General features: G+C 43.8%; 1 protein-coding gene and 2 non-coding genes across 3 annotated transcripts in view; all 3 read left to right on the top strand.

Annotated features, from left to right (window-relative positions):
* Lima1 (LIM domain and actin binding 1) overlaps positions 1-24,689 on the top strand; it is a 144,982-nt gene that overhangs the window by 61,021 nt on the left and 59,272 nt on the right. Inside the window, exon 3 of the mRNA XM_045152631.1 lies at positions 14,521-14,566. Within this exon, the coding sequence (XP_045008566.1) occupies positions 14,521-14,566 (46 nt within the window). The remainder of the gene's footprint in view (positions 1-14,520; positions 14,567-24,689) is intronic.
* Positions 2,391-2,563, top strand: LOC123461966. Its single transcript, XR_006638009.1, has one exon.
* On the top strand, positions 2,727-2,790 carry LOC123461967. Its single transcript, XR_006638010.1, has one exon.

Here is a 24,689-nt window from a genome sequence, read left to right as displayed (position 1 = left end):
GCCAGTGGTACTTCTAGTGAAGAGTCCACATCAATGACCTGTCTGATACTTTTGAATTTCTTCATAGTTTCTCTCTCTTTGGTTTTTTTTTTTAAATTTTTTTGTTTATTTTTATTTATTTATTTGAGAGTGACAGACAGAGGGAGAGAGAGGCAGAGAGAGAGAGAGAATGGGCGCGCCAGGGCCTCCAGCCACTGCAAATAAACTCCAGACACGTGCGCCTCCTTGTGCATCTGGCTAACATGGGTCCTGGGGAATCGAGCCTTGAACCGGGGTCCTTAGGCTTCACAGGCAAGTGCTTAAACGCTAAGCCATCTCTCCAGCCCTGTTTTTTTTTTTTTTTTTTTAAATTATAGTCTTTTAAAAATTTTTTTTTTTTCTCTTCGGTTTTTTGAAGTGAGGTCTCACACTAGCTCAGGCTGACCTATAATTCACTTTGTAGTCTCAGGGTGGCCTCAAACTCAAAGCTATCCTCCTGTCTCTACCTCCTGAGTGCTGGGATTAAAGGTTTGTGCCACCATGCCTTGCTTTTCTGATTTTTTTTTTTATGTTTGATTTTTTTCTCAATTTTTTCTTTTTCTTTTTATTTATTTATTTACGTATTTATTTATTTTCTTTTCACAATTTTTATTAACATTTTCTATGATTATAAAAAATATCCCATGGTAATACTGTCTCTCCCCTCCCCCACTTCCCCCTTTTAAATTCCAGCTTTTCTTATTTTTTGAGATAGGGTCTCACTCAAGCTCAGGCTGACTTATAACTCACTCTGTAGTCCCAACTGGCCTTGAACTCACAGCGATCCTCCTGCCTCTGCCTCTTTGAGTGCTGGAATTACAGGTGTGTGCCACCATGTCTGCTGCGCACTCTCTCTCTGTCTTTGGTATGTGCTTGTGCATGTATACATGTTTGTGGGGCATGTACAGAGGTCTGTGTCACGCATCTTTCTTAGTCTCTATCTGTGGTGGTTTGAATAGAATAGATGGGCCCCAATATATTCAGTTGTTTGTAGTTTGCATCTGCAGCCATCTGGCTGGCGGCAGTATCACTGGGTGGATCTTAAGGTGTGGTGGTGGGTTTCGGGTTTCAATGTAAAGATATGCAAAGTGTGCCTAGCTGGAGTTCCTGAAGTGTGCTGTGTGGCTTTTGGCTTTTTGGCTTGTACTTCTCCTGTGAAGGCAGGCCAGCTTCTTCTGCCATTTATGGAACTTCCTCTGGATCTGTAAGCTTCAGTAAATTGTGTCCGGTCTGGAAGTTCATCTCAGTGAACCTGAAGCTGTACACATGTTTGTGAGGCATGTACAGAGGTCTGTGTCAGGCATCTTTCTCAATCTCTATCTTATTTTTTTACTATTTTATTTTTAGTTATTTATTTGAGAAAGAGATACAAAAATAGGCAGGGAGAAAGAGAGAGAGAGGAAGAGAATGGGCATGCCAGGGCCTCCAGCCACTGCAAACAAACTCCAGCTACATGCACCCTCCCCTTGTGCATCTGGCCTACGTGGGTCCTGAGGAGTTGAACCTGGGTCCTTTAGCTTTGTAGGCAATCACCTTAACCACTAAGCCATCTCTCAAGTCCCTTATTTCTTTTGTAATTTTTTTATTTTAATTTATTTGAGAGAGAGAATGGGCACTCCAAGGTCTCCAGCTACCGAAACAAACTTCAGACACATGCACCACCATGTGCATCTGGCTTATGTGTGCACTGAGGAATCAAACCTGGGTCCTTAGGCTTCACAGGCAAGCACCTTAACCACTAAGCCATCTCTCCAGCCCTCTTATTTCATGGGACAAAGTCTGGGAACTTGGAGCTCATCAATTAGACTAGGCTAGCTAGCCAGCAAGCCCCAGGGATCCTGCTGTCTTTGTCTCCTTAGTGTTGGGATTACAGGTAGACACCACGATACCCAGCTCTTACATGGGTGCTTGGAATCCAAACTCGGGTCCTCATATCTACATAGCAAACATCTGAGACATCGCTGTAGTCCCTTTTCATAATTTCTCATTTTTAGTATTTTATTCTTATTTATTTATTTGAAAGAGAGAGAGAATGGGCACACCAGCTGTTGCAATTGAACTCCAGATGCATGCGCCACCTTATGCATCTGGCTTATGTGGGTCCTTGGGAATCAAACCTGGGCCCTTTGGCTTTGCAGAAAACGCCTTAACTACTAAGCCATCTTTCTAGCTCCCTTTCAGAATTTCTTCACTTTCTTTAGTTTCAACATGTACTTTGTCCCCAATGCCTCCAGCTTCAAGCTGATTGTAATCCAGAATCTTTCTCAGAAATGATGTTTGGGGGCCCATTTTCTCTTTCTCTATGTGCCTCTTTCTCTCTCTCAAATAAATAAAATTAAATAAATAAATAAATAAATAAATAGTATAAGGCAAAGCACTTGATACTAACCAAGCTGTCTATACCGTGGTCTTGTGTCAAAGGCTGGTGATATGTTCTTGTAGCTGGGCTGAGGAAGTGCTATAGTAAAACAAAAGCCATGAATCTTTTTTTTTTTTTTTAAGTTTTTATTTTATTTATTTATTTGAGAGAGAAAAAGGCAGAGAGAGAGACAGGGAGGGAGAATGGGCATGCCAGGGCCTTCAGCCACTGCAAATCAACTCCAAATACATGTGGCACCTTGTGCATCTGGTTTATGTGGGTCCTGGGGAATTGGACCTGGGTCCTTAAGTTTCCCAGCATCTTAACTGCTAAGCCATCTCTCCAGCCCCAAAAGCCATGAGTCTTTTAAGCCCAGTGTGTAGAGACACACTCTTGAGCTATAACTCAAAGGCAAAGCTGGATAGTGAAAAAGAAAAAAAAAAAAAAAAGCACAGGACAGCTAAGCATGGTGGCACACACCTTTAATCTCAGATTTTGGGAAGTAGGAGGATCACCATGAGTTCAAGTCCACCCAGTGAATTCCAGGTCAGCAACACCCTGCCTCGAAAAAACAAAATAAATAAATTAATTAAAAATTAAAAAACATAAACCCTAAGACCACATAGTGAATTCCAGGTTGCTTAAGCTAGTGTGAGACCCTACCTTGGAAAACCGGAAAAAAAATAAAACATGTAGGACAAAGTAGGGTCATCAAGACCTGAAACTTTCCAGGTACTGGGAGTCTCAGGGGTGACATTCAGGGTCAGCCTGGTCCATAGCGCATGCCTTGGCTGCTGAGATGGCACTCTTGGGGTCTAGGGTCATGAGGCTGAGGCTCTCTGCCCACTCCGGCTTGGCTCTGCAGATGCTCTCAGCTCCTGCAAGCTGTGCCCAGCACCTGGCTACCATGTGGTCTCTGCACAGCCAGCGGTTGGGTTCTCGCTGACACACATAGATTCTGTCTAGTTAGGAATCTTCTGTCTTCCTCAGTACCTTTCTCACCCCCTCCCTCTGTTCCTGTCTGGTGCACCCAATTCTCCTGAAGATGAGAGCTGTATACTCAGGAGAGTTAGGAAGGTGGAAAGACCTGTTCATGTTGGAACCTTCTTAAGGTTGTAGAAAGTACAAAGGACTTTAGAAGTCACCTTCACATAACAGGTTTAACGGTCCTTTCTTTCTTTTGTTGTTTTTTTGTTTTTGTTTTTGTTTGTCGAGGTAGGGTCTCACTCTAGCCCAGGCTGACCTGGAATTCACTATGGAGTCTCAGGGTGGCAATCCTCCTACCTCTGCCTCCCGAGTGCTGGGATTAAAGGCATGCGCCACCACGCCCGGCTTTAACTGTCCTTTCTTTGTGAAGGTTATAAAGACACATGTCAGTGATGCAAAATTGTAAATCCCGAAGCCTTTTTTCTTGGTCCTGTGTATCAAACCTAGGGTCTTATGCATACTAAGCATGAACTCTACCACTGAGCTGTATCCTCAAGCTGCTAGACTCTTGGTAGAAATACACAGTATTTCTCTCTTTTTTAAAAAAAGTTTAATTAGGGCTGGAGAGATGGCTTAGTGGTTAAGCGCTTGCCTGTGAAGCCTAAGGACCCCGGTTCGAGGCTCGGTTCCCCAGGTCCCACGTTAGCCAGATGCACAAGGGGGCGCATGCGTCTGGAGTTCGTTTGCAGAGGCTAGAAGCCCTGGCGCGCCCATTCTCTCTCTCTCCCTTTATCTGTCTTTCTCTCTGTGTCTGTCGCTCTCAAATAAATAAATAAATAAATTTTAAAAAAAAGTTTAATTATACTATCAGAGTGAGGCCTAAAGGAGCACCCAAAATGCTCAGCACCAGTAGGATAAAACAATAAATAGTGGGCTGGAGGGATGGCCTAGCAGTTAAGGCGTTTGCCTGCAAAGCCAAAGGACCCAGGTTCGATTCCCCAGGACCCACATTAGCCAGATGCACAGGGAGCACACGTGTCTGGAGTTTGTCGGCAATGGCTGGAGGCCCTGGCATGCCCATTCTCTCTTTCTCTGTCAAATAAATTTTAAAAGTAACATATTAAAAAAAAAAAAACTGGGCTGGAGAGATGGCTTAGCAGTTAAGCACTTGCCTGTGAAGCCTAAGGACCCCAGTTCGAGGCTTGGTTCCCCAGGTCCCACGTTAGCCAGATGCACAAGGGGGCGCACGCATCTGGAGTTCGTTTGCAGAGGCTGGAAGCCCTGGCGTGCCCATTCTCTCTCTTTTCCTCTATCTGTCTCTCTGTGTCTGTCACTCTCAAATAAATAAATAAATAATTAAAAAAAAAAACTACCAGAAAACAAAACAATAAAAAAATCAATATATATAGTATTTATTTATTTTTTTGGTTTTTCAAGGTAGTCTCAGGGTAACCTTGAATTCATGGCAATCCTCCTACCTCTGCCTCCCAAATGCTGGGATTAAAGGTGTGCACCACCATGCCCACCATATATAGTATTTCTAATCTTAACAAAATCTATACTGGGGCTAGAGAAATGTTCAGCAGTTAAGGTGCTTGCCTGCAAAGCCTAACAACCCAGGTTCAGTCCCTAGTACCCATGTAAACCAGATACACAAAGTGGCACATATATCTGGAGTTTGACTGCAGTAGCTAGAAGCCCTGGTGTACCCATTCTCTCTCTCTCTCTTTTTCTGCTTGTCAATAAATAAATAAATAAAAACATTGAAAAAGAAAAACACCTACAGCTGGGCGTGGTGGCACATGCCTTTAATCCCAGGACTTGGGAGGCAGAGGTAGGAGGATCGCCGTGAGTTTGAGGTCACCCTGAGACTACATACTCAATTCCAGGTCAGCCAGGACTAGAGTGAGACCCTAACTCAAAAAACAAACAAAATTATATGGGCCAGGTATGGTGGTTCTCACCTTTAATTCCAGCATTCAGGAGGCAGAGGTAGTAGGATTGATATGAGTTCCAAGCCAGCCTGGGACTACAGAGTGAGTTCTAAGTCAGCTGGACTAGAGTTAGACCCTGCTTCAAAAATTAAAATGACTATCGGGAAGCAGAGGTAGGTGGATCGCCATGAGTTCAAGGCCACCCTGAGATTACATAGTGAATTCCAGGTCAGCCTGTGCTAGAGTGAGACTACCTTGAAAAAAAAATTAAAATTAAAATGACTGGAGAGATTGTTTAGTGGTTAAGGCACTTGTCTGCAGAGCCTAAGGTCCCAGGTTCAGTTCTGCCGTACCCATATAAGCCAGATGCACAAGGTGGCACATGCACCTGGAATTCATTTGCAGTGGCTAGAGGCCCTGGCATGCCCATTCTCCCCCTCCTTTGTCTATCTCAAATTAATAAAATAAAGTAAAATAAATAAATTATATGGGATGGGCATTATCCCTATTTTATAGTTGAGGAAATGGATATATAGAGAGTCACCTGCTCAAGTTAAGGTTTGTATTTGTCTCTGTTTAGTGTTTTGTTTTGTTTTTTTCCTGCTGCATTTATCCTAACATGTTGAACTGGTTTTGTAAGATAAATAGAGCTTTATTTTGAAGGCTAGGAAAAGAGTAGAGACAGTCCAGAGGAACAGAAGGTAAGGGCGTAGAAGTGAGACAGGCCGTGTTTAAGACATGAGGGGATCAGTCTGGATCTCTCGTGGTTTTTTTTTTGCAGGAGATAGGGGAGGGAGGGGAGGTGGCCAGATCCCTTGTTGCTGCAAATGAACATCAGGTGCTTGTGCCACTTTTGTGTTCGGCTCTATGTGGGTGGCTGGGAAATTGAACACTGGCTGACATGCTTTGCACGCAAGCATCTTTAGCTGCTGAGCCATCTCCCTCACAACCCCCTTTTAAAAAAAAAAGATGTATTTATTTGCAAGCAGAGAGACACAGAAGAGAGACAGACAGAATGGGCATATAAGGGCCTCCAGCCACTGTAAACAAACTCCAGCTGCAGGTGCTACCTCATGCATCTGGCTGTACATGGACAGTGGGCAATCAAACTCAGGTCATTAGGCTTTACAGGCAAGTGCCTTAGCTGCTGAGCCATCTCTCCAGCCCCAGCCCCTTCTTTTCTAGATTGTATTTTCTCCCTCCCTCCCTCTCTCCCTTCCTTCCTTCTACGTGTTCTCCCCCACCCCCACCCCAGGTAGGGTCTCACTCTAGCCCAGGTTGACCTGGAATTCACTACATAGCCTCAGTGTGGCCTCAAACTCACAGCGATCCTCCTACCTCTGCCTCCCGAGTGCTGGGATTAAAGGCATGCGTCACCACGCCCGGTTTGAACCCTGGCTTTTAAGCCAAACCTTTAAGCCACCTTCCTAGGACCATCCTTTATTTTGGTTTTTGTTTTTTCAGGTAGGGTCTCTAGTCCAGGCTGACCTCAAACTCACAGTGGTCCTCCTCCCTCTGCCTTCTATGTGCCTTTGATCCCAGCACTCGGGAGGCAGAGGGAGGAGGATTGTCATGAGTTTAAGATCAGCCTGGAGTAGAGTGAGATCCTGCCTTGAAAAACCAAAACAAAGAAATAATATTATTATTGTTGGGAGGATGCTAATCCAGCCAATATTTGTAGAGTAGTTAGGCTTTAGTTTCTCTTATTTTTGGTTCATGTGTGTGTGTGTGTGTGTGTGTGTGTGTGTGTGTGTGTGTGTGTGTGTGTTATGCACATGTGTGTGCAGATGTGCATGCTCTGTTCACTGAGGTCTTCAGAAGAGCCTAGAGGCTAGTTCTGGAAAGATCTATGGCTAGGCCTGAGCACAGTCTTGCTTGGATTTCTTTTACATTTTAGGTTCTAAGTGAGATGACATTGACCCTGAGGGTTTGCTGATGACAGCGCTGAAACCACTGGCCTGGCTCCCCTTCATGCCTCTCGTCAGGCAGATAAGGAAGTTGAGGCTCAGCCATTACAACCAAAGGTCACTCACCACAATGTGGAAGCGGTGAAACAAGCACACTGATCCCACAGCCCCACCAGCGGTCTCCCCTTTATCACCGCTGCTGCCCCACTCCACAGGCCTTTTCACTTACTCTGAATCCTGGGACAGAAAAGGGTTCATCCTTAGCTTCTTATAACTGTTCTCCCTTCTTTAATTACAAAGAAATAACCTTAAGAGCTCCCCATTGACTTCCTCTTCTTTTGTTTCTCTATGACATCTTAGTGGTGGAATTGTTCCAGAAGAAAGTACATTGCCTAAACCTTGGGAGTTTCCTTTTGGCTCAGGGCTCCTTTTGCTGTATTTGAAGGCATACAAGCAAGAGTCATAACTCAAGAACTCTGTTTTCTGGCCTTAGAAATATTTGAGACACTGTTATTACTCCCCAGATAATTTTAGTATCCTCTATCAGCTGCCTGCCTCACAGCTGTGCATTAACGAGCAGCTGCAAGATCAACTTCCATATGGGAAGGATAGGAGACTGGGCCACAGGAAATATGGGAGGGGAAGAGAACTAGATTTAATTTATAAATCTCTTTAAAAAAATTGACACAGGGCTGGAGAGATGGCTTAGTGGTTAAGCGCTTGCCTGTGAAGCCTAAGGACCCCGGTTCGAGGCTCGGTTCCCCAGGTCCCACGTTAGCCAGATGCACAAGGGGGCGCACGCGTCTGGAGTTCGTTTGCAGAGGCTGGAAGCCCTGGCGCGCCCATTCTCTGTCTCTCCCCCTCTATCTGTCTTTCTCTCTGTGTCTGTCGCTCTCAAATAAATAAATAAATAATTAAAAAAAAAAAGAATACTGCAGCTCCTTTTTTAAAAAAAAAAAAAAAAAAAAAAAAAATTGACACAGAGCCGGGTGTGGTGGCGCACACCTTTAATCCCAGAACTCGGGAGGCAGAGGTAGGAGGATTGCCGTGAGTTCAAGGCCACCCTGAGACTACAAAGTGAATTCTAGGTCAGTCTGGAGTAGAGACCCTACCTCGAAAAAGCAAAAAAAAAAAAAAGAAAAAAAGAAAATTGACACAGGGTCTCAGTATATAGCTCAGGCTGGCCTTGAACTCAGATCTTCCTTCTTCAGCCTCCTGAGTGTTGGTATCACAGCATGTGCCACACAATTGGCTTTGATACAAAAATTTCATTAAGAATTTTTTTTTTTTTTTTTGAGGTAGGGTTTCACTCTAGTCTAGGCTGACCTGGAATTCACTATGTACTCTCAAGGTGGGCTCAAATTCATGGTGATCCTCCTGTCTCCTGAGTGCTAGGATTAAAGGCACGTGCCACCATGCTCAGCCATTTTAAATGTTTTTGTTCCTCAAACTGAACCTTCAACATGCCCCCTTCACCCTCCCAAATAAGTGACCTTTACAGTTTGTATTAGAATAATGCCAGTTGCTTATCCTGATAAAACACTTAATTCAGACGTACTGAACTTTGGCCTAGAATATAGCTTGGTAGCAGAGCACTTACCTAGTGTGCATAAGGCCCTTGGCTGAATTTCCAGAACTGAAGAAGACAAAAAACAAAAGTATCAGCAGCCCACGTGGTGGTAATGCTTGTACTCAGGAGGCTGGGATGGGAGGATCAGCTGAGCCCAGAAGTTCAAAGTCAGTGTGGGTAACACAGAGACACAGAAAGACGCCCCATCTCAAAAGGAAAGAAAGGAAGAGAAGAGAAGAGAAGAGAAGAGAAGAGAAGAGAAGAGAAGAGAAGAGAAGAGAAGAGAAGAGAAAAGGGGCTTGGCGTGGTGGCACACACCTTTAATTCTAGCACGTTGGGAGGCAGAGGTAGGAGGATCGCTGTGAGTTTGAGGCCATCCCGAGAGAGTGAATTCCAGGTCAGCCTGAGCTAGGGTGAAACCCTACCTCAAAAAACCAAAAAAAAAAAAAAAAAAAAGAAAAGAAAGAAAGAAAGAAAAAGCTGGGGATAAAGTGTTTGCCAGTAGATACAGTGTTTGCTGTGCCATTGTGAGAATTCGAGTTCCCATGTGAACACTGGGTGCATATGGCAGCCAGCAGTAATCCCAGTGCCCAGGAGGAGGCAGACAGGGGCTACCAGGGCAAGCTAGCTAGACTACCTGAACCTGCGATCCCTGGGTTCCACTGGAGAGCCACAGAGGAAGACACCACACCAACCCCTGACCTCCACCTGCATGTGCACCCACACTCATGCACTACACACAAGCACACCTCACACACGCACATGTAAAAACAAAACAAAGCACTTGGGTCTTTTAAGTTCTGTTTCTTTTTTCTTTTTTTTTTTTTGGGGTTTTCAAGGTAGGGTTTCACTCTAGTCCAGGCTGACCTGGAATTCACAATGTAGTCTCAAGGTGGCCTCGAACTCATGGTGATCCTCCTACCTCTGCCTCTTGAGTGCTGGGATTAAAGGTGTGTGCCACCACGCCCGGCTTCTTCTTCTTCTTTTTTTTTTTTTTTGAAACACTTTTATTATTTATTTATTTGAGAGAGAGAGACAGAGACAGAGAGAGGGAGAATGGGCACACCAGGGCCTACAGCCATTGCAAACGAACTCCAGACACATGTGCTACCTTGTGCATCTGGCTTACACGGGTCCTGGGCATTCAAACCGAAGTCCTTTGGCTTTTCAGGCAAGCGTCTTAACCGCTAACCATCTCTTTAGCCCATTTTCTTTTCTTTTCTTTTTTTTAGTTTTTCAAGGTAGTGTTTCACTCTACTCCAGGCTGACCTGGAATTCACTATGTCGTCTCGAGGTGGTCTCAAACTCACAGTGATACTCCTACCTCTGCCTCCCAAGTGCTGGGATTAAAGGTGTACATCACTACTCCTGGCTAAGATCTGTGTTTCTGTTGAGACAGTAAAAGAAAGGAAATCTCTGAGTTTATTCACTCCTCCATCCACAATGAAACTGCCTTGCATAAAGAATAGTTGACTATCAGCAGTTGCTGACTGACTTTGGCTCCCATATGTTCTGCTGTCACTGTTATATTTGGTATATAATTGCCAAGTTGGTGTGGAAATAGAAGTTCATGACTCAGTTTAAGTTCTGGGACCGCTATAACCCATTGTGTTTTACAGTTCCCACTTTGAGGCACTCTTAGAATGACTTTTTGTTTTCTTTTGCTTTTTGTTTTTGAGGCAGGGTCCCACTCTAGCCCAGGCTGACCTGGAATTCACAATGTGGTCTCAGGGTGGCCTCGAACTCACCTCGATCTTCCTACCTCTGCCTCCCGACAGATCGAGGCTACAGTGAGACCTGTTGCAGTCAGGTTCACATTGCTGGCAGAAATCACCCGATCAACAGCAGCTTGTGGTAAAACAAACAAACAAACAAACAAAAAGGTTTATTTTCACTTACAGATTCAAGGAGGAAGTTCCATGATGGCATGAACAGAGGGTGGACGTCACCCCTGACCAACATAAGATAGACAATAGCAACAGGAGAATGTGCCAAACACTGGCATGGGGAAAGCTGGCTATTATACCCATAAGCCAACCCCCCAACAACACACTGTCTCCAGGAGGCATTAATTCCCAAATCTCTATCAGCTGGGAACCTAGCATTCAGAACACCCATGTTTATGGGGGACACCTGAATCAAACCACCACAGACCCTGCCTCAAAAAACTTTAAAGAAATAAAGAAAGGAAAAAAATAAGCAAGATTTAGGGCATACCAGGGCCTTCAGCTGCTCTGAATGAACTCCAGACACATGTGGTACCTTATCCATCTGGCTTACATGGGTCCTGGGGAATCAAACCTGGGTCCTTTGACTTTGCAGGCAAACACCTTAACTGCTAAGCCATCTCTCCAGCCCTATATATTTTTTCTATATATTTTAATATTCTATTCTTATTTATTTGAGAGAGAAAGAAAGAGGCACAGAAAGAGAAAGAATGGGTGTGCCAGGCCTCCACCCACTGCAAATGAACGCCAGACGCATGTGCCACCTTATGCATCTGGCTTTATGTGGGTACTGGGGAATTGAACCTGGTCGTTAGGCTTCACAGGCAAGCGTCTTAATGGCTAAGCCATCTCACCAGCCCAAGATTTAAGTATATTTATCCTGGCTGAGGATTGCCAAGATTCCCAAAGACATGCATGGCTAAATTGAGGGGATGTTTGTTCTCTGTCTTCTACCACCTCTTGTCATTTCTTTTTCTTTTTTTTTTTAAAGGCATTTTTGTTTATTTTTTTTAATTTTTAATTTATTTATTTGAGAGCGACAGACACAGGGAGAAAGACAGATAGAGGGGGAGAGAGAGAATGGGCGCACCAGGGCTTCCAGCCTCTGCAAACGAACTCCAGACGCGTGCGCCCCCTTGTGCATCTGGCTAACGTGGGACCTGGGGAACCGAGCCTCGAACCGGGGTCCTTAGGCTTCACAGGCAAGCGCTTAACCACTAAGCCATCTCTCCAGCCCCTCTTGTCATTTCTTCATAGCCAAATATTTTCTTTCCTTGGTTTTGAGTTTTCCTACCTCTCTGTTCCTTGTCTTCTGTCTTACCTCTTCCTCTTCCACCTGCTAAATGGTAGAGTCTCCAGAACTGAGTTCTGGGCATCTCCTTGCACTATACATTGTAGATGTCATCTACTCCTGTGGCTTTATGACTGTGGGTGGGCTGAGAAGTCCTAAATGTATATGACTAATGTCTGCCTCTCTCCTGAGCTCTAGATGCTTGGACCTAATTACCACTGCTAGCCAGTGGGTGTAAATTAACATGGTCAACACTAAACTGGCCCCAGATTTGCTCCCTTCAGAATTTCCCATCTCATTCAACATTTTTTCCATTGATTTAATTGCAGAAATCTGAGTAACAGTCTCGATCTCTATTCTTCTCCCCTCTTCTCATTACTAATGTGTTGGTTCTATCTCTGAAATATCTCCTTTGTTTACTTTTCTTCTCCAGTGCTGCCACAAATATCTCACAAAAATCAGTTTTAAGCTGGGCATGGTGCGCACACCTTTAATCCTAGCACTTGGGAGGCAGATGTAGTAGGATCCCATGAGTTCCAGGCCAGCCTGAGACTACATAGTGAATTCCAAGTCAGCCTGGACTAGAGAGAGACCTTACCTCAAAAACAAAACAAAATAATAATAATAAAACAGAGGGCTGGAGAGATGGGTCATTGGTTAAGGCACATGCCTGCAAAACTTAAGGACCTGAGTTTGATTCCCCAGTACCCACATAAAGTCATACACACAAGGTGGCGCTTGCATCTGGAGTTCATTTCAGTGGCTAGAGGCTCTCGTGTGCCCATTCTCTCTATCTTGGTCCCTCTTTCTCTACCTCTTTCTCTCACTCTTTCTCAAATGAATGAACTTTTTGTATGTTTGTTGTTTAAGGAAGGGTTTTGCTCTAGCCCAGGCTGACATGGAATTCACTATGTAGTCTCAGGGTGTCCTCAAACTCATGGTGATCCTCCTACCTCTGCCTCCCAAGTGCTGGGATTAAAGGTATGTGCCACCATGCCAGGCTTGAATAAATATTTTTTTAATTTTAATTTTTATTTATTTATTAGAGGCAGAGAAAGGAGAGAGGGAAAAAGAGAGCGGGAGAATGGTTGTGCCAGGGCCTCTAGCCACTGCAAACTCCAGACACATGCACCACCATGTGCATCTGGCTTACTTGGGACCTGGAGAATTGAATCTGCGTTCCTAGGCTTCTCAGGCATGTGCCTTAACCACTAAGCCATCTTTCCAGCCCTTTTAAAAAAATATTTAATTAAATTAATTAATCTATTTGACAGAGGAAGAGAGAGAAAATGGGCATGCCAGGGCCAGGACCTCCAGCCACTGCAAATGAACTCCAGATGCGTGCGCCTCCTCCTGTGCATCTGGCTAACGTGGGTCCTGGGGAATCGAACTTGGGTTCTTTGGCTTTGCAGGCAAATTCCTTAACCACTAAGCCATCCCTCCTGCCCCTGTTTTGTTTTTAAAAAATATTTATTCAGACTGGAGGGATGGCTAGTGGGTAAGACACTTTGAAGACTAAGGACCCAGGTTTGATTCTTCAGATCCCACGTAAGCCAGAAGCACATGATGACACATGTGTCTGAGTTCATTTGCAGTGGCTAGAGGCCCTGGCGTGCCCATTTTCTCTCTCTCTTTGTCTAATAAATAAACACAAGTAAAATATAAAAATAAAACAAACAAACAAAAGCTGAGTATGGTGGCGCACAATTTTAATCCCAGCACTCAGGAGGCAAAGGTAGGAGGATCACTGTGAGTTCAAGGCCACCATGAGACTACATAAGTGAATTCCAGGTCAGGCTGGGCTAGAGCAAGACCCTACCTCAAAAAAAAACAAAAAAGCCAGGCATGGTGGCACATGCCTTTAATCCCAGCACTTGGGAGGCAGAGGTAGGAGAATCATCATGAATTCAAGGCCACCCTGAGACTACATAGTGAATTCCAGGTCAGCCTGGGCTAGAGTGAGACCCTACCTTGAAAAGCAAAAACAAAAACAAAAAAATTTAATAAAAGTGGGCTAGAAAGATGGCTCAATAGCAATAGCAGTTGCTTACAAAGCCAGCCAGCCTGATTTCAGTGAGTAATTCCAGAGCATTTTTACACATATGATATTGTTTAATTTTCTGTGTGCAAATATAGTTTAAAAGGTATATTAAAAGGTTAAAAGGTATATTATAGCTGGGAGTGATGGTGCACACCTTTAATCCTAGCACTTGGGCGTCAGAGTTTAAGGCCACTCTGAGACTTCGTGGTGAATTCCAGATCAGTTTGGGCTTTACAGAGAGGCCCTACCTTGGAAAACCAAAAAATAAAAATAAAGTTTAGGCTGGACATGATGGCTCATGCCTTTAATCCCAGCACTTGGTTGGCAGAAGTAAAAGGATCACTGAGTTCAAGGCCACCCTGAGACTATATAGTGAATTCCAGGACAGCCTGGGCTAGGGTGAGACCCTACCTCAAAAAATTAAATAAGGACTGGAGAGATGGCTTAGCAGTTAAGGTGCTTGCCTTCAAAGTCTAAGGACCCAGGTTTGATTCTCCAAGTGCCATGTAAGCCAGATGCACATGGTGATTCAAGCATCTGAAATACGTTTGCAGTGGCTGGAGGTCCTGGTGCTCCCATTCTCTCTCTCTCTCTCTCTCTCTCTCTCTCTCTCTCTCTCTCTGTCTCTCTCTCTCTCGGTCTCTCTCTCTGTCTCCAATAAATAAATAAAAACTTTAAAAATAAATTTAAAAAGCATAAATAAGGTTTAATATGTGGATATTTTCTTTTTCTTCCCTTTTCTGAAGGTACCAGAAAGCAGCAGAAGAGGCAAACATGGAAAAGAAGAGAAACGTAAGTACTCAAGAGGTCCCAGGGCACCTGGAATTTGTTAAGCAGGCCTTGTGCTGAAACCACCTGCAGCTCTGTGGGCTTTGGGCTTTGGGTCAACTGAACTGGACAGTGGTGCCAGCTGGTCTGATTTGTGAGACATTTGCCCAGGAGAAGTTGGCTTAGGCACAGGGATCTTGTTTTTCATTGAGTTCTCCTTTTGAACCTCTCTTTTTCTTTCCTGTGCTGAGTTAAAGATGGGAGGCCAAGAGCTTTTGGCATGGGGTTAGTGAAATGGCTTAGCACTTTTACTCAGAGGAGCACGCGGGTTCCTGATTGTCATCCTTCTTTCCATATTAAACAACCGGAATTTCTGTCTCTGCAGCTAAAAGGTAGTAGCTATGCAGCTGTTGTCATCCCCTGGATTTTTTTTGTTTGTTTGTTTGCTTCAATCAATTTCATCTAGTGTAGCTAGCAAGTTTCAAAGCTACGGGATCCATCAAAGAGAAAAACTAAGAGCCGGGCGTGGTGGCACACGTCTTTAATTCCAGCACTCGGGAGGCAGAGGTAGGAGGATCGCCATGAGTTCAAGGCCATCCTGAGACTACAGAGTTAATTCCAGGTCAACCTGGACCAGAGTGAGACCCTACCTCGAAAAAAAAAAAAAAAAGAGAAAAACTACAGAATGAACACCCACCAGTACCTATTCAGTACTCTCCCTGCTTGCTTGGCTGGGTAATTGTTTCGTTTTGTTGTTTTTCTTTTCTGTTTCTTCCTTTTTTTTTTTTTTTTTTTTTTTTTTGTTTGTTTTTTCAAGATAGGGTCTCAGTGTAGCTCAGGCTGACCTGGGATTCACTATGTAGTCTCAGGGTGGCCTTGAACTCGCATCAGTCTTCCTACCTCTGCCTCCCAAATGCTGGGACTAAAGGCATGCACCACCACTCCTGGCTTGTTGTTTTTCTTAGTAAGATGGAGACTCAGCATGTCACCCAGCCAGATTTTGAACACACAGGTTTGATTAATTCCCCTGTCTTACTCTTCCTAAGTAGCTGAGACTAAGCAAGTGCCACTAGGCCCCAGCTCCCGTGTTTACTTTTTCACTTTTTTTTTTCAAGGCAGGGTCTTGCTCTAGCCCAGGCTACCTGGAATTCACCATGTAGTCTGAGGTCGGCCTCAAACTCACGGGGATCCTCTACCTCTGCCACCAAGTTCTGGGATTAAAGGCGTGTGCCACCATACCCAGCTAATTTTTTACATTATTATTAAAGATGCTATTTTCTGGGGGCTGGAGAGATGGCTTTGCAGTTCAGGCACTTGCCTGTGAAGCCTAAGGACCCAGGTTTGATTTCCCAGGACCCATGTAAACCAGATGCTCATGGTGGCGCATACATCTAGAGTTTGCTGTGGTAGAGGTCCTGGTGCACCCATTCATTTTCTTTCTCTATCTGCCTCTCTTTCTCTCTCAAATAAAATAAATAATAAAAAACTTATAAAAATTAAAAAGCTGCTGGGTATGGTGGCACATGCCTTTAATTCCAGCACTCAGGAGGCAGAGGTAGGAGGATCACTATGAGTTTGAGGCCACTCTGAGACAACACAGTGAATTCCAGGTCAGCCTGGGCTAGAGTAAGACTCTACCTTCAAAAACAAAACAAAATAAAAAAGATGCTATTGTTTTTATTTATTTATATATATATATATATATATATATTTTTTTTTTTTTTTTAGTAATTTAAAAAAATATTCTGGGGCTGGAAAGATGACTTAGTGGTTAAGGGGATCCCAGTTCGACCCTCCAGAACCCTCATAAGCCAGATGCACAAGGGGGTGCGTGCATCTGGAGTTCGTCTGCAGTGGCTGGAGGCCCTGATGTGCCCATTCTCTCTTTCTTTCTCCTTCTTTCCCTCTCTCAAATAAATAATTAAAATATATTTAAACAAAAATACTCGTATTTATTTGAGAGGAAGATAGAGGGCAGGAGGGAGGAAGAGAATGGATGCACCAGGGCCTCCAATCCCTGCAAATGAACTACAGAAGTGTGCATCTGGCATACATGGGTCCTGGAGAATTGAACCTGGATCTTTAGGTTTCACAGGCAAGCCCCTTACCCACTAAGCCATTTTTCTAGCACAATACATTTGCATGTTTGTGTTGGGTGGGAACAGCTCAGAACCCCTTGCCACTGTAATGAACAGATGCTTGTATCACTTTTTGAATACAGTTTATGTGGATGGCTTGGGAATTGAACCCAAGCTACAAGATTTGTAAGCAAGCACTTTAACCTCCAAGCCATCTTCCTAGGTCCCCTGGTTTAATCTGATGAGAATAATGGTTCACAAGAATTCTTTAATTTGGGGACCAGGGAGGTGGCTCAGTGGTTAAAGGTGCTTGCTTGAAAAGCCTGCCAGCCCAGGTCCTGTTCCCCAACACCCACATAAAGCCAGATTCAAAATGTGGTCCAAGCACCTGGTATTCATTTATAGACCCTGGTACACTTATTCTCTCTCTCTCTCTCAGATAAATACACACACACACACACACACACACACACACACACACACACACAATATATATAGGCTAGCCAGGCATGATGGTTCATGCTTTTAATCTTAGCACTCCAGACACTGAGGTAGGTGGATAAGTCATGAGTTAAAGCTAGCCTAGGACTTTAGAGTGAGTTCCAGGTCAGCCTGAGCTAGAGTGAGCCTCTACCTCTAAAATAAATAAAGGAGAAAGATGTAAAGAAATAATAGCATAAACTTTTTTAAGGTTTAGCAAGACTATTACATTAAGAGAAGCAAAAAGGAGAAAACAAACTCCAGATGCATGTGCCACATTGTGTATCTAGCTTTTTTTTTTTGGCTTTCGAGGTAGGGTCTCACTCTAGCTCAGGCTGAGCTGGAATTCACTATGTATTCTCAGGCTGGCCTCAAACTCATGGCAATCCTCCTACCTCTGCCTCCTGAATGTTGGGACTAAAGGCGTGCATCACCATGACCGGCTCTCTTAAAAATATTTTTAATGCCAGTAATGAGTTTGAGGCCACCCTGAGACTGCATAATGAATTCCAGGTCAGCCTGAGCTAGAGTGGGACCCTACCTCAAACCACCCCTCCCAAGGGGGGAAAAAAATTTTTAAAGGCTGCAGAGATGGCTTAGCAGTGAAGCCTAAGAACACCAGGTTCAACTCTCCAGTACCCACATGAACCAGATGCACATGGTGGCACATGATTCTGGAGTTAGTTTGCAAAGGCTAGAGGCACTGGGCACCCATTCTCTCTCCCTCCCCAATGAATAAAAATAAAATATTTTAACAAAAAATATTTGTGGGGCTGGATAGATGGCTTAGTGTTTAAGTGCTTGCCTGTGAACCCTAAGGACTCCAGTTCGAGGCTTGATTCCTCAGGACCCACGTAAGCCAAATGCACAAGGTGATGCATGCATCTGGAGTTCCTTTACAATGACTGGAGGTCCTGGAACACCCATTCTCTGTCTATCAGTCTCTTTCTCCGTCTGTCACTCTCAAATAAATAAATAATAAACAACAAAAAAAATTTTAAGTACATATTGCGTATGTGTATTTTGTTAGGCATGGTGGTGCACATCTTTAATCCCATCACCCAGGAGGCAGAGGTAGGTGAGTTCCAGGTCAGTCTGGATAAGAGCAAGACTCTACCTTGGAAAAAAAGAGAGAGATAGATCCCAGCACTTGGGAGACAGAGGTAGGATTGCCGAGTTCAAGGTCACCCTGAGACTATATAATGAATTCTAGGTCAGTCTGGGCTAGAGTGAGACCCTACCTCAAAAAAAAAGAAGAAGAAGAAGAAGAAAAAGAAGAGAGAGACAGACTTTTTAGCCCAGGTTGGTCTCAAACTCACAGTGATCCTTCTATTTTGGCCTCCCAAGTGCTCAGATTATAAACATGAGCCATAATACCAGGTTTTTGTATTTGAAACTTCATTTTCATATTTATCATCCCCAATTAGATTTTTAAATTTTTTTATTTTTATTTATTTTGAGAGAGGGAAAGAGAGAGAGAGAATGGGTGCACCAGAGCTTATAGCCACAGATGTACTTCAGATGCATGTACCACCTTGTTTATCCTGCTTACATAGGTCCCGGGGAATCAAACCAAAGTCCTTTGGCTTTGCAGGCAAGTACCTTAATCGCTAAGCCATCTCTTTCTCCAGCCCTCCCCCGCCCCAAGTAGATTTTCTTTTTTCTTTCATTCTTTCTTTTAGTTTTTTCAAGGCAGGGTCTCACTCTAGCTCAGTGAATCTCACTCTGTGGTCCCAGGCTGGCCTCAAATTCATAGCAATCCTCCTACCTCCGCCTTTTGAGTGCTGGGATTAAAGTCATGTGCCACTATGCCTGGCTTGGCCTCCTTCCTTCCTTCCTTCCTTTCTCCCCTCCCCTCCCTTCCCCTCTCTTCCTTTTGTTTTGAACTCAGTGGGTAGACCATGTTAACCTTGAACTTGGGTGTAATTCTCCTACCTCTGCCTCTTGAGTTACAGGCAAGCACCATCATGCCTAGTTTGTTCAGTGCTTGGTGCTTGCTAAGCAAGCACTCCGCCACCTGAGCTAGTCCTCAGTACCCTAAGTAACTGTTAACCCAGTTCACAGTGAAGTTGAAGCTCAGGGTGGAAGTCACCGCCTGCATGCACATAGGGGTGCAGAGATCGTAAACCCTGCGTGTCGTCGTCTTGAACTTATGGGTATCCTTGTTTTTTTGTTCGTTTGTTTTATTTTGTTTTTGTTTTTCAAGGTAGGGTCTCACTGTAGTCCAGGCTGACCTGGAATTCACTATGTAGTCTCAGGGTGGTCTCAAACTCATGGTGATCCTCCTACCTCTGCCTCCCAAGTGCTGGGATTAAAGGCGTGCGCCACCATGCCCAGCCCAGAAAGATATTTTTCTCACCTATAAATAATTCCTGACTCACTTCTGTTGAATATTAATAAAAATATATGATCCCTCAGAATATAAAGGGATTATATTTTCCTAGTACCACCATGCTCGATCTTTCCAAATGTCTTTTTCCCTTTAGAGTTAATACCCAGATTTTCTCAAAGACTCTGGATGCCTTTCCTCTTCCCAGTCCTCAAGTTTTTGCTTTTGCCTCTGGCCATTTTTTAAAAATTATTTATTTATTATGTATGTGTGTATGTATGTATGTATGTATGTATGTATGTAAGTATGTATGTGCACACCAGGGTCTCTTGCTACTGCAATCTGATGTCAGACATATGCACCACTTTTTCCATCTTGCTTTACATAGGTTCTGGGGAATCTAACCCAGGCCAGCAAGCTTTACAAGAAAGTACCTTTAATCACAAAGCCATTTCCCCAGCCTTCTCCTCCCCCCCCCCCCCCACACACCTCAAGTAGGGTTTCACTCTAGTTCAGGCTAACCTGTAATTCACTGTGTACTGTCAGGGTGGCCTCGAGCTCATGGTGATCCTCCTACCTCTGTGTCCCAAATGCTGGGATTAAAGGTGTGCACCACCATGCCTGGCTCCCCCTCTTTTTTTTTTTGGCAATTCTCTATTTCATACATACACACATACATAATAAATAAATAATTTTTTTTAAATGGCCAGAGGTAAAAGCAAAAACTTGAGGACTGGGAAGAGGAAAGGCATCCAGAGTCTGAGAAAATCTGGGTTTTAATTCTAAAGGGAAAAAGACCTTTGGAAAGTTCGAGCGTGGTGGTGCACAACTTTAACCCTAGTACTTGGAATGTTGAGATAGAGAATTGCCAAGAGCTTGAGGCCAGCATGGACTGCACAGTGAATTCTAAGTCAGCCTAGGCTAGAGTGAGATCCCATCTCAGAAATAAAATAAATAAAAAGAACTCAGAAGTCTTTCAGGGGGCAGTGGTAAACAGCTGATATGATCTGACTTATCTGTAGAGGGATAAAGCCAGAAACATGGAGACCCATTAAGAAAGAATTGTGGGTGTTAGGGATATGGTTTAGCTAGTAAAGTGCTTGGCTAGTATGCACAAAGTCCTAGGTTCAATCCCCAGCACCTCATAAATGGGTTGTGCACGCCTCCCAGCACTAGGGAGGCAGAGGCAGGAGGATCAGTAAACCCTGGAGAGTGAAGAAAGAGGAATAAGCATCTCATTCACTAGCTATATATTGCTCTGCCATTGAGCAGACCATCCCTTTTTTTTTCTTTTTCTTTAAATATTTTATTCATTCGTTTATTTATTTATTTATTTATTTATTTATTTATTTATTTGAGAGAGAGAGGTAGAGGCAGAGCAAAAGAGAGAATGGGCGTGCCAGGGCCTCCAGCAACTGCAACCAAATTCCAGACGCTTGTGCCTCCTTGTGTATCTGGCTTACGTGGGTCCTGGGGAATTGAACCTGGGTCCTTATTCTTCGCAGGCAAATGCTTTAACGGCTAAGCCATTTCCCCAGCCCTGAGCAAACATTCTTTCTTTTTAAGCATTCTTTTTTAAAAATTTTTTATAATTAAAAACTTCCATGATTATAAACAATATCCCATGGTAATTCCTTCCCTCCCCCCACTTTCCCCTTTGAAACTCCATTCTCCATCATATCCCCTCCCCCTCTCAATCAGTCTCTCTTTTATTTTGATGTCATGATCTTTCCCTCCTGTTATGATGGTCTTGTGTAGGTAGTGTCAGGCACTGTGAGGTCATGGATATCCAGGCATTTTGTGTCTGAAGGAGCACGTTGTAAGGAGTCCTACCCTTCCTTTGGCTCTTACATTCTTTCTGCCACCTCTTCTGCAATAGACCCTAAGCCTTGGAAGATGTGATAGAGATACTGAAGTACTGAGCATTCCTCTGTCACTTCTTCTCAGCACTGTGATGCCTTCTGAGTCATCCCAATGTCACTGCCATCTGAAAAGAGAAAGTTCTCTAACAAAAAAGTGAGAGTAGCATTAATATAAGGGTATGGACATTAAGAGAAGTGCTTACTGGGCAGTTTGGTGAGCATAGTATATACATTTTTCCAGACAGCTACAGACGTTACACTCCTAGGGCTCATGACTACCCGTTATAGGTTTTCAGTATAAGGGATGTATTCCCTCCTATGGATCAGGCCACCAGTCAAATTAGAGGGCAGTTGGTTTCCCCCATAACAGACGTGCCACTATTACCAGTTAGAGTCCAGAGACATCTGCCAATATTCTCAGGTTTGCATTTGCAGAAGAGCATGAAGCAGGTCCTAGATATTGCTTGGAGAAAGGAGGCTGTTGTAGAATAAAGTTACCAGTGTGGCCCCTGAAAACGTTGAACTTCCATGGCTTCCCAGTGTCACAGGAAAAACTAAAGCCCTTATATAAATGATAGCAACTAGGATGGAGAGATAGCTTAGTAGTTTAGTCACTTGCCTACAAAACCTAAGGACCCAAGTTCGATTCTCCAGAACCCATGTAAAGCCAGATGCACAAGCTGGCATATGCATCTGGAGTTCATTTGCAGTGGCTAGAGGCCCTAGCATGCCCATTCTCCTACCCCCTCTAATAAGTAAATAAAAATAAAATATAAATAAAATAAATGATACCAACTAAAACTTTACTTTGGGCTGGAGAGATGGCTCAGCTGTTAAGGTGCTTAGCCTGGAAAGCCTAAGGACCTGAGTTCAGTTCCCTAGTACCTACCTAAAGCCAGATGCACAAAGTGGCACATGAATCTGGAGTTTGTTTACAGGGGCTGGAAGCCCTGGCATGCCCATTCTCTCTATATATCTTCTTTCTCTTTCTCACTGTCTCTCAAATAAATGAATAAAACTTCATTTACTTTGTGCCCCCTTCCCCCACCAAATACAGTGAGTAGAAAGAAAAGTAAGAAACTGTATCCCAGGTTCTGGATTTGGGAGCTGTTGGGCACTTTGGTTGATATGTAGGGTAAGCTGTGATCATCTGCTTTCTTGTTTATATTTTATTATTATTATTTTTTGAGGTAGGGTCTTGATCTAGCCCAGGCTGACCTGGAATTCACTTGGTAGTCTTAAACTCATGGCAAGCCTCCTACCTCCCAAGGGCTGGGATTAAAGGCATGCGCCACCACGCCTGGCTCATTATTATTATTTTTATGGGTGTCTGTGTTTGGTACTGGGAATTGAACCCAGAGCTTTGTGCAAACTAGGCAAGAGTGCTACCACTGAGCTGCTTCCCTAGCCCTTTTCTCCCTTTTTAATTTGAGACAGAGTCTTTCTCCTTTTTCAGGATGATCTTGAACTCACATTATAGCCCAGATAAGCCTTGGATGTACAATCCCTCTGCCTCAGCCTCCTGAGTAGCTGGGATTATACACTAGTACCATCAGGCCTAGCAATATCCATTTAATAAGAATGTCGGGCTGGAGAGATGGCTTAGTGGTTAAGGCGCTTGCCTGCGAAGCCTAAGGATCCAAGTTTGGTTCCCTAGTCCCATGTAAGCCAGACACACAAGGTGGCGCATGCATCTGGAGCTCATTTGCAGTAGCTAGAGACCCTGGCACACCCATTCTCTCTCTAGTAAATAAATAAAAATAAATCTTTAAAAAAAGAAAAACCAAGCCAGGCGTGGTGGCGCACGCCTTTAATCCCAGCACTCGGGAGCCAGAGGTAGGTGGATTGCTGTGAGTTCGAGGCCACCCTGAGATTACATAGTGAATTCCAGGTCAGCGTGGGCTAGAGTGAGACCCTACCTCGAAAAACCAAAAAACAAAACAAAACAAACAAACAAAAAAAACAGTCAGGCGTGGTGCACACACCTTTAAACCCAGCACTTGGGAGGCAGAGGTAGGATCACCTTCAGCTTGAGGCCGCCCTGAGACTACATAGTTAATTCCAGGTCAGCCTGGACCAGAGTGAGACCCTACCTCGAAAAACCAAAAAAAAAGAAAGAAAGAAAGAAAGCCAATTGGGCTTGGAGCACACCTTTAATCCCAGCACTCAGAGGCAGAGGTAAGAGGACCACCCTGAGTTGGAGGCTACCCTTAGATTACATAGTGAATTCCAGGTCAGCCTGAGCTAGAGTGAAACCCTACCTCAAAAAAACAACAACAAAAAAGAATGTCATCACTTACTGGATGCCTACTATACTGTATTAAATATATATGTATATATATTATATTGAATACTATACAATATACTTTAATATAGACTCCACAGTAGACCCATATAGTAGTCTCTAGTAATGGAGAAACTTGTCACTTGCCTGAATGGAGGCAGATTATGCAAATAATACATGTTCATTGTAGATAATATTGGGGGGAAAAAAGAGTATTGGGGGGAAAAAAGAGGAATGTCCAAGTAACTCACAACATAATCCCATCTTTGCTTTCCTTGGGTCCTAAGGACTTGGACAGCTGCCCTGGCTGGGCCAGTGCTCCCAGGAGTGACTCAAGGGTGTAAGACCTTTAATGATGTCAGACCATAGTCCTCTGCTTTTTCCCTTTTTGTCTTTGTATTTGCGTCAACACTTGAACTTGTATCTTAGGAGCCTCCCCTTTGGGGGGCGGGGTTCAAGGTAGCACAAGCTGACCCTGGGATTCACCATATCGTCTAGTCTCAGGCTGATCTCAAACTCATGGCATTCCTCCTACTTCTGCCTCCCAAGCACTGGAACTAAAGGTGTGCACCACCACACCACCTACCTGTGGTGTTTTTGTTGTTGTTTGTTTTGTTTTGTTTCTGTTGTTCTTGCTGTTTTTGAGGCAGGACCTCAGTTTAGTCCAGGCTCCCCTGAACTAACTGTGGAACAGGCTGGCCTTGAATTCACAAAGATCCTCTTACTTCAGTCTAATGAGGGGTATAGTGCTAGGATTAAAAGCCCGAGCCACCGCTCCCAGATAGGAATTCCCTTTTAATATAAAAGTACATGCTTATTCCTCCTGAAAATGCTCCCTAAAGGGATATTTTCCACACAGGCCTTGTTTGAAACACTGATGTTACTCTACCACTCAAATCCCTCTTTCTGCTCATTACAATAAAGAAATGACAACTTTCACTCTTATTACTGTTATGGCCATGTTTTCTTTCTTTTAGTGAAATATTTTTAATTAATTAATTAATTAATTTAATTATTTGAGCGTGATAGAGAGAGACAGAGAGAGAATGGGCGCACCAGGGCTTCCAGCCACTGCAAACGAACTCCAGACGCGTGCACCCCCTTGTGCATCTGG

The sequence above is a fragment of the Jaculus jaculus genome, chromosome 6, assembly GCF_020740685.1.
Source record: "Jaculus jaculus isolate mJacJac1 chromosome 6, mJacJac1.mat.Y.cur, whole genome shotgun sequence".
NCBI lineage: Eukaryota > Metazoa > Chordata > Mammalia > Rodentia > Dipodidae > Jaculus > Jaculus jaculus.
This window is presented reverse-complemented; position numbering and strand designations above follow the sequence as displayed.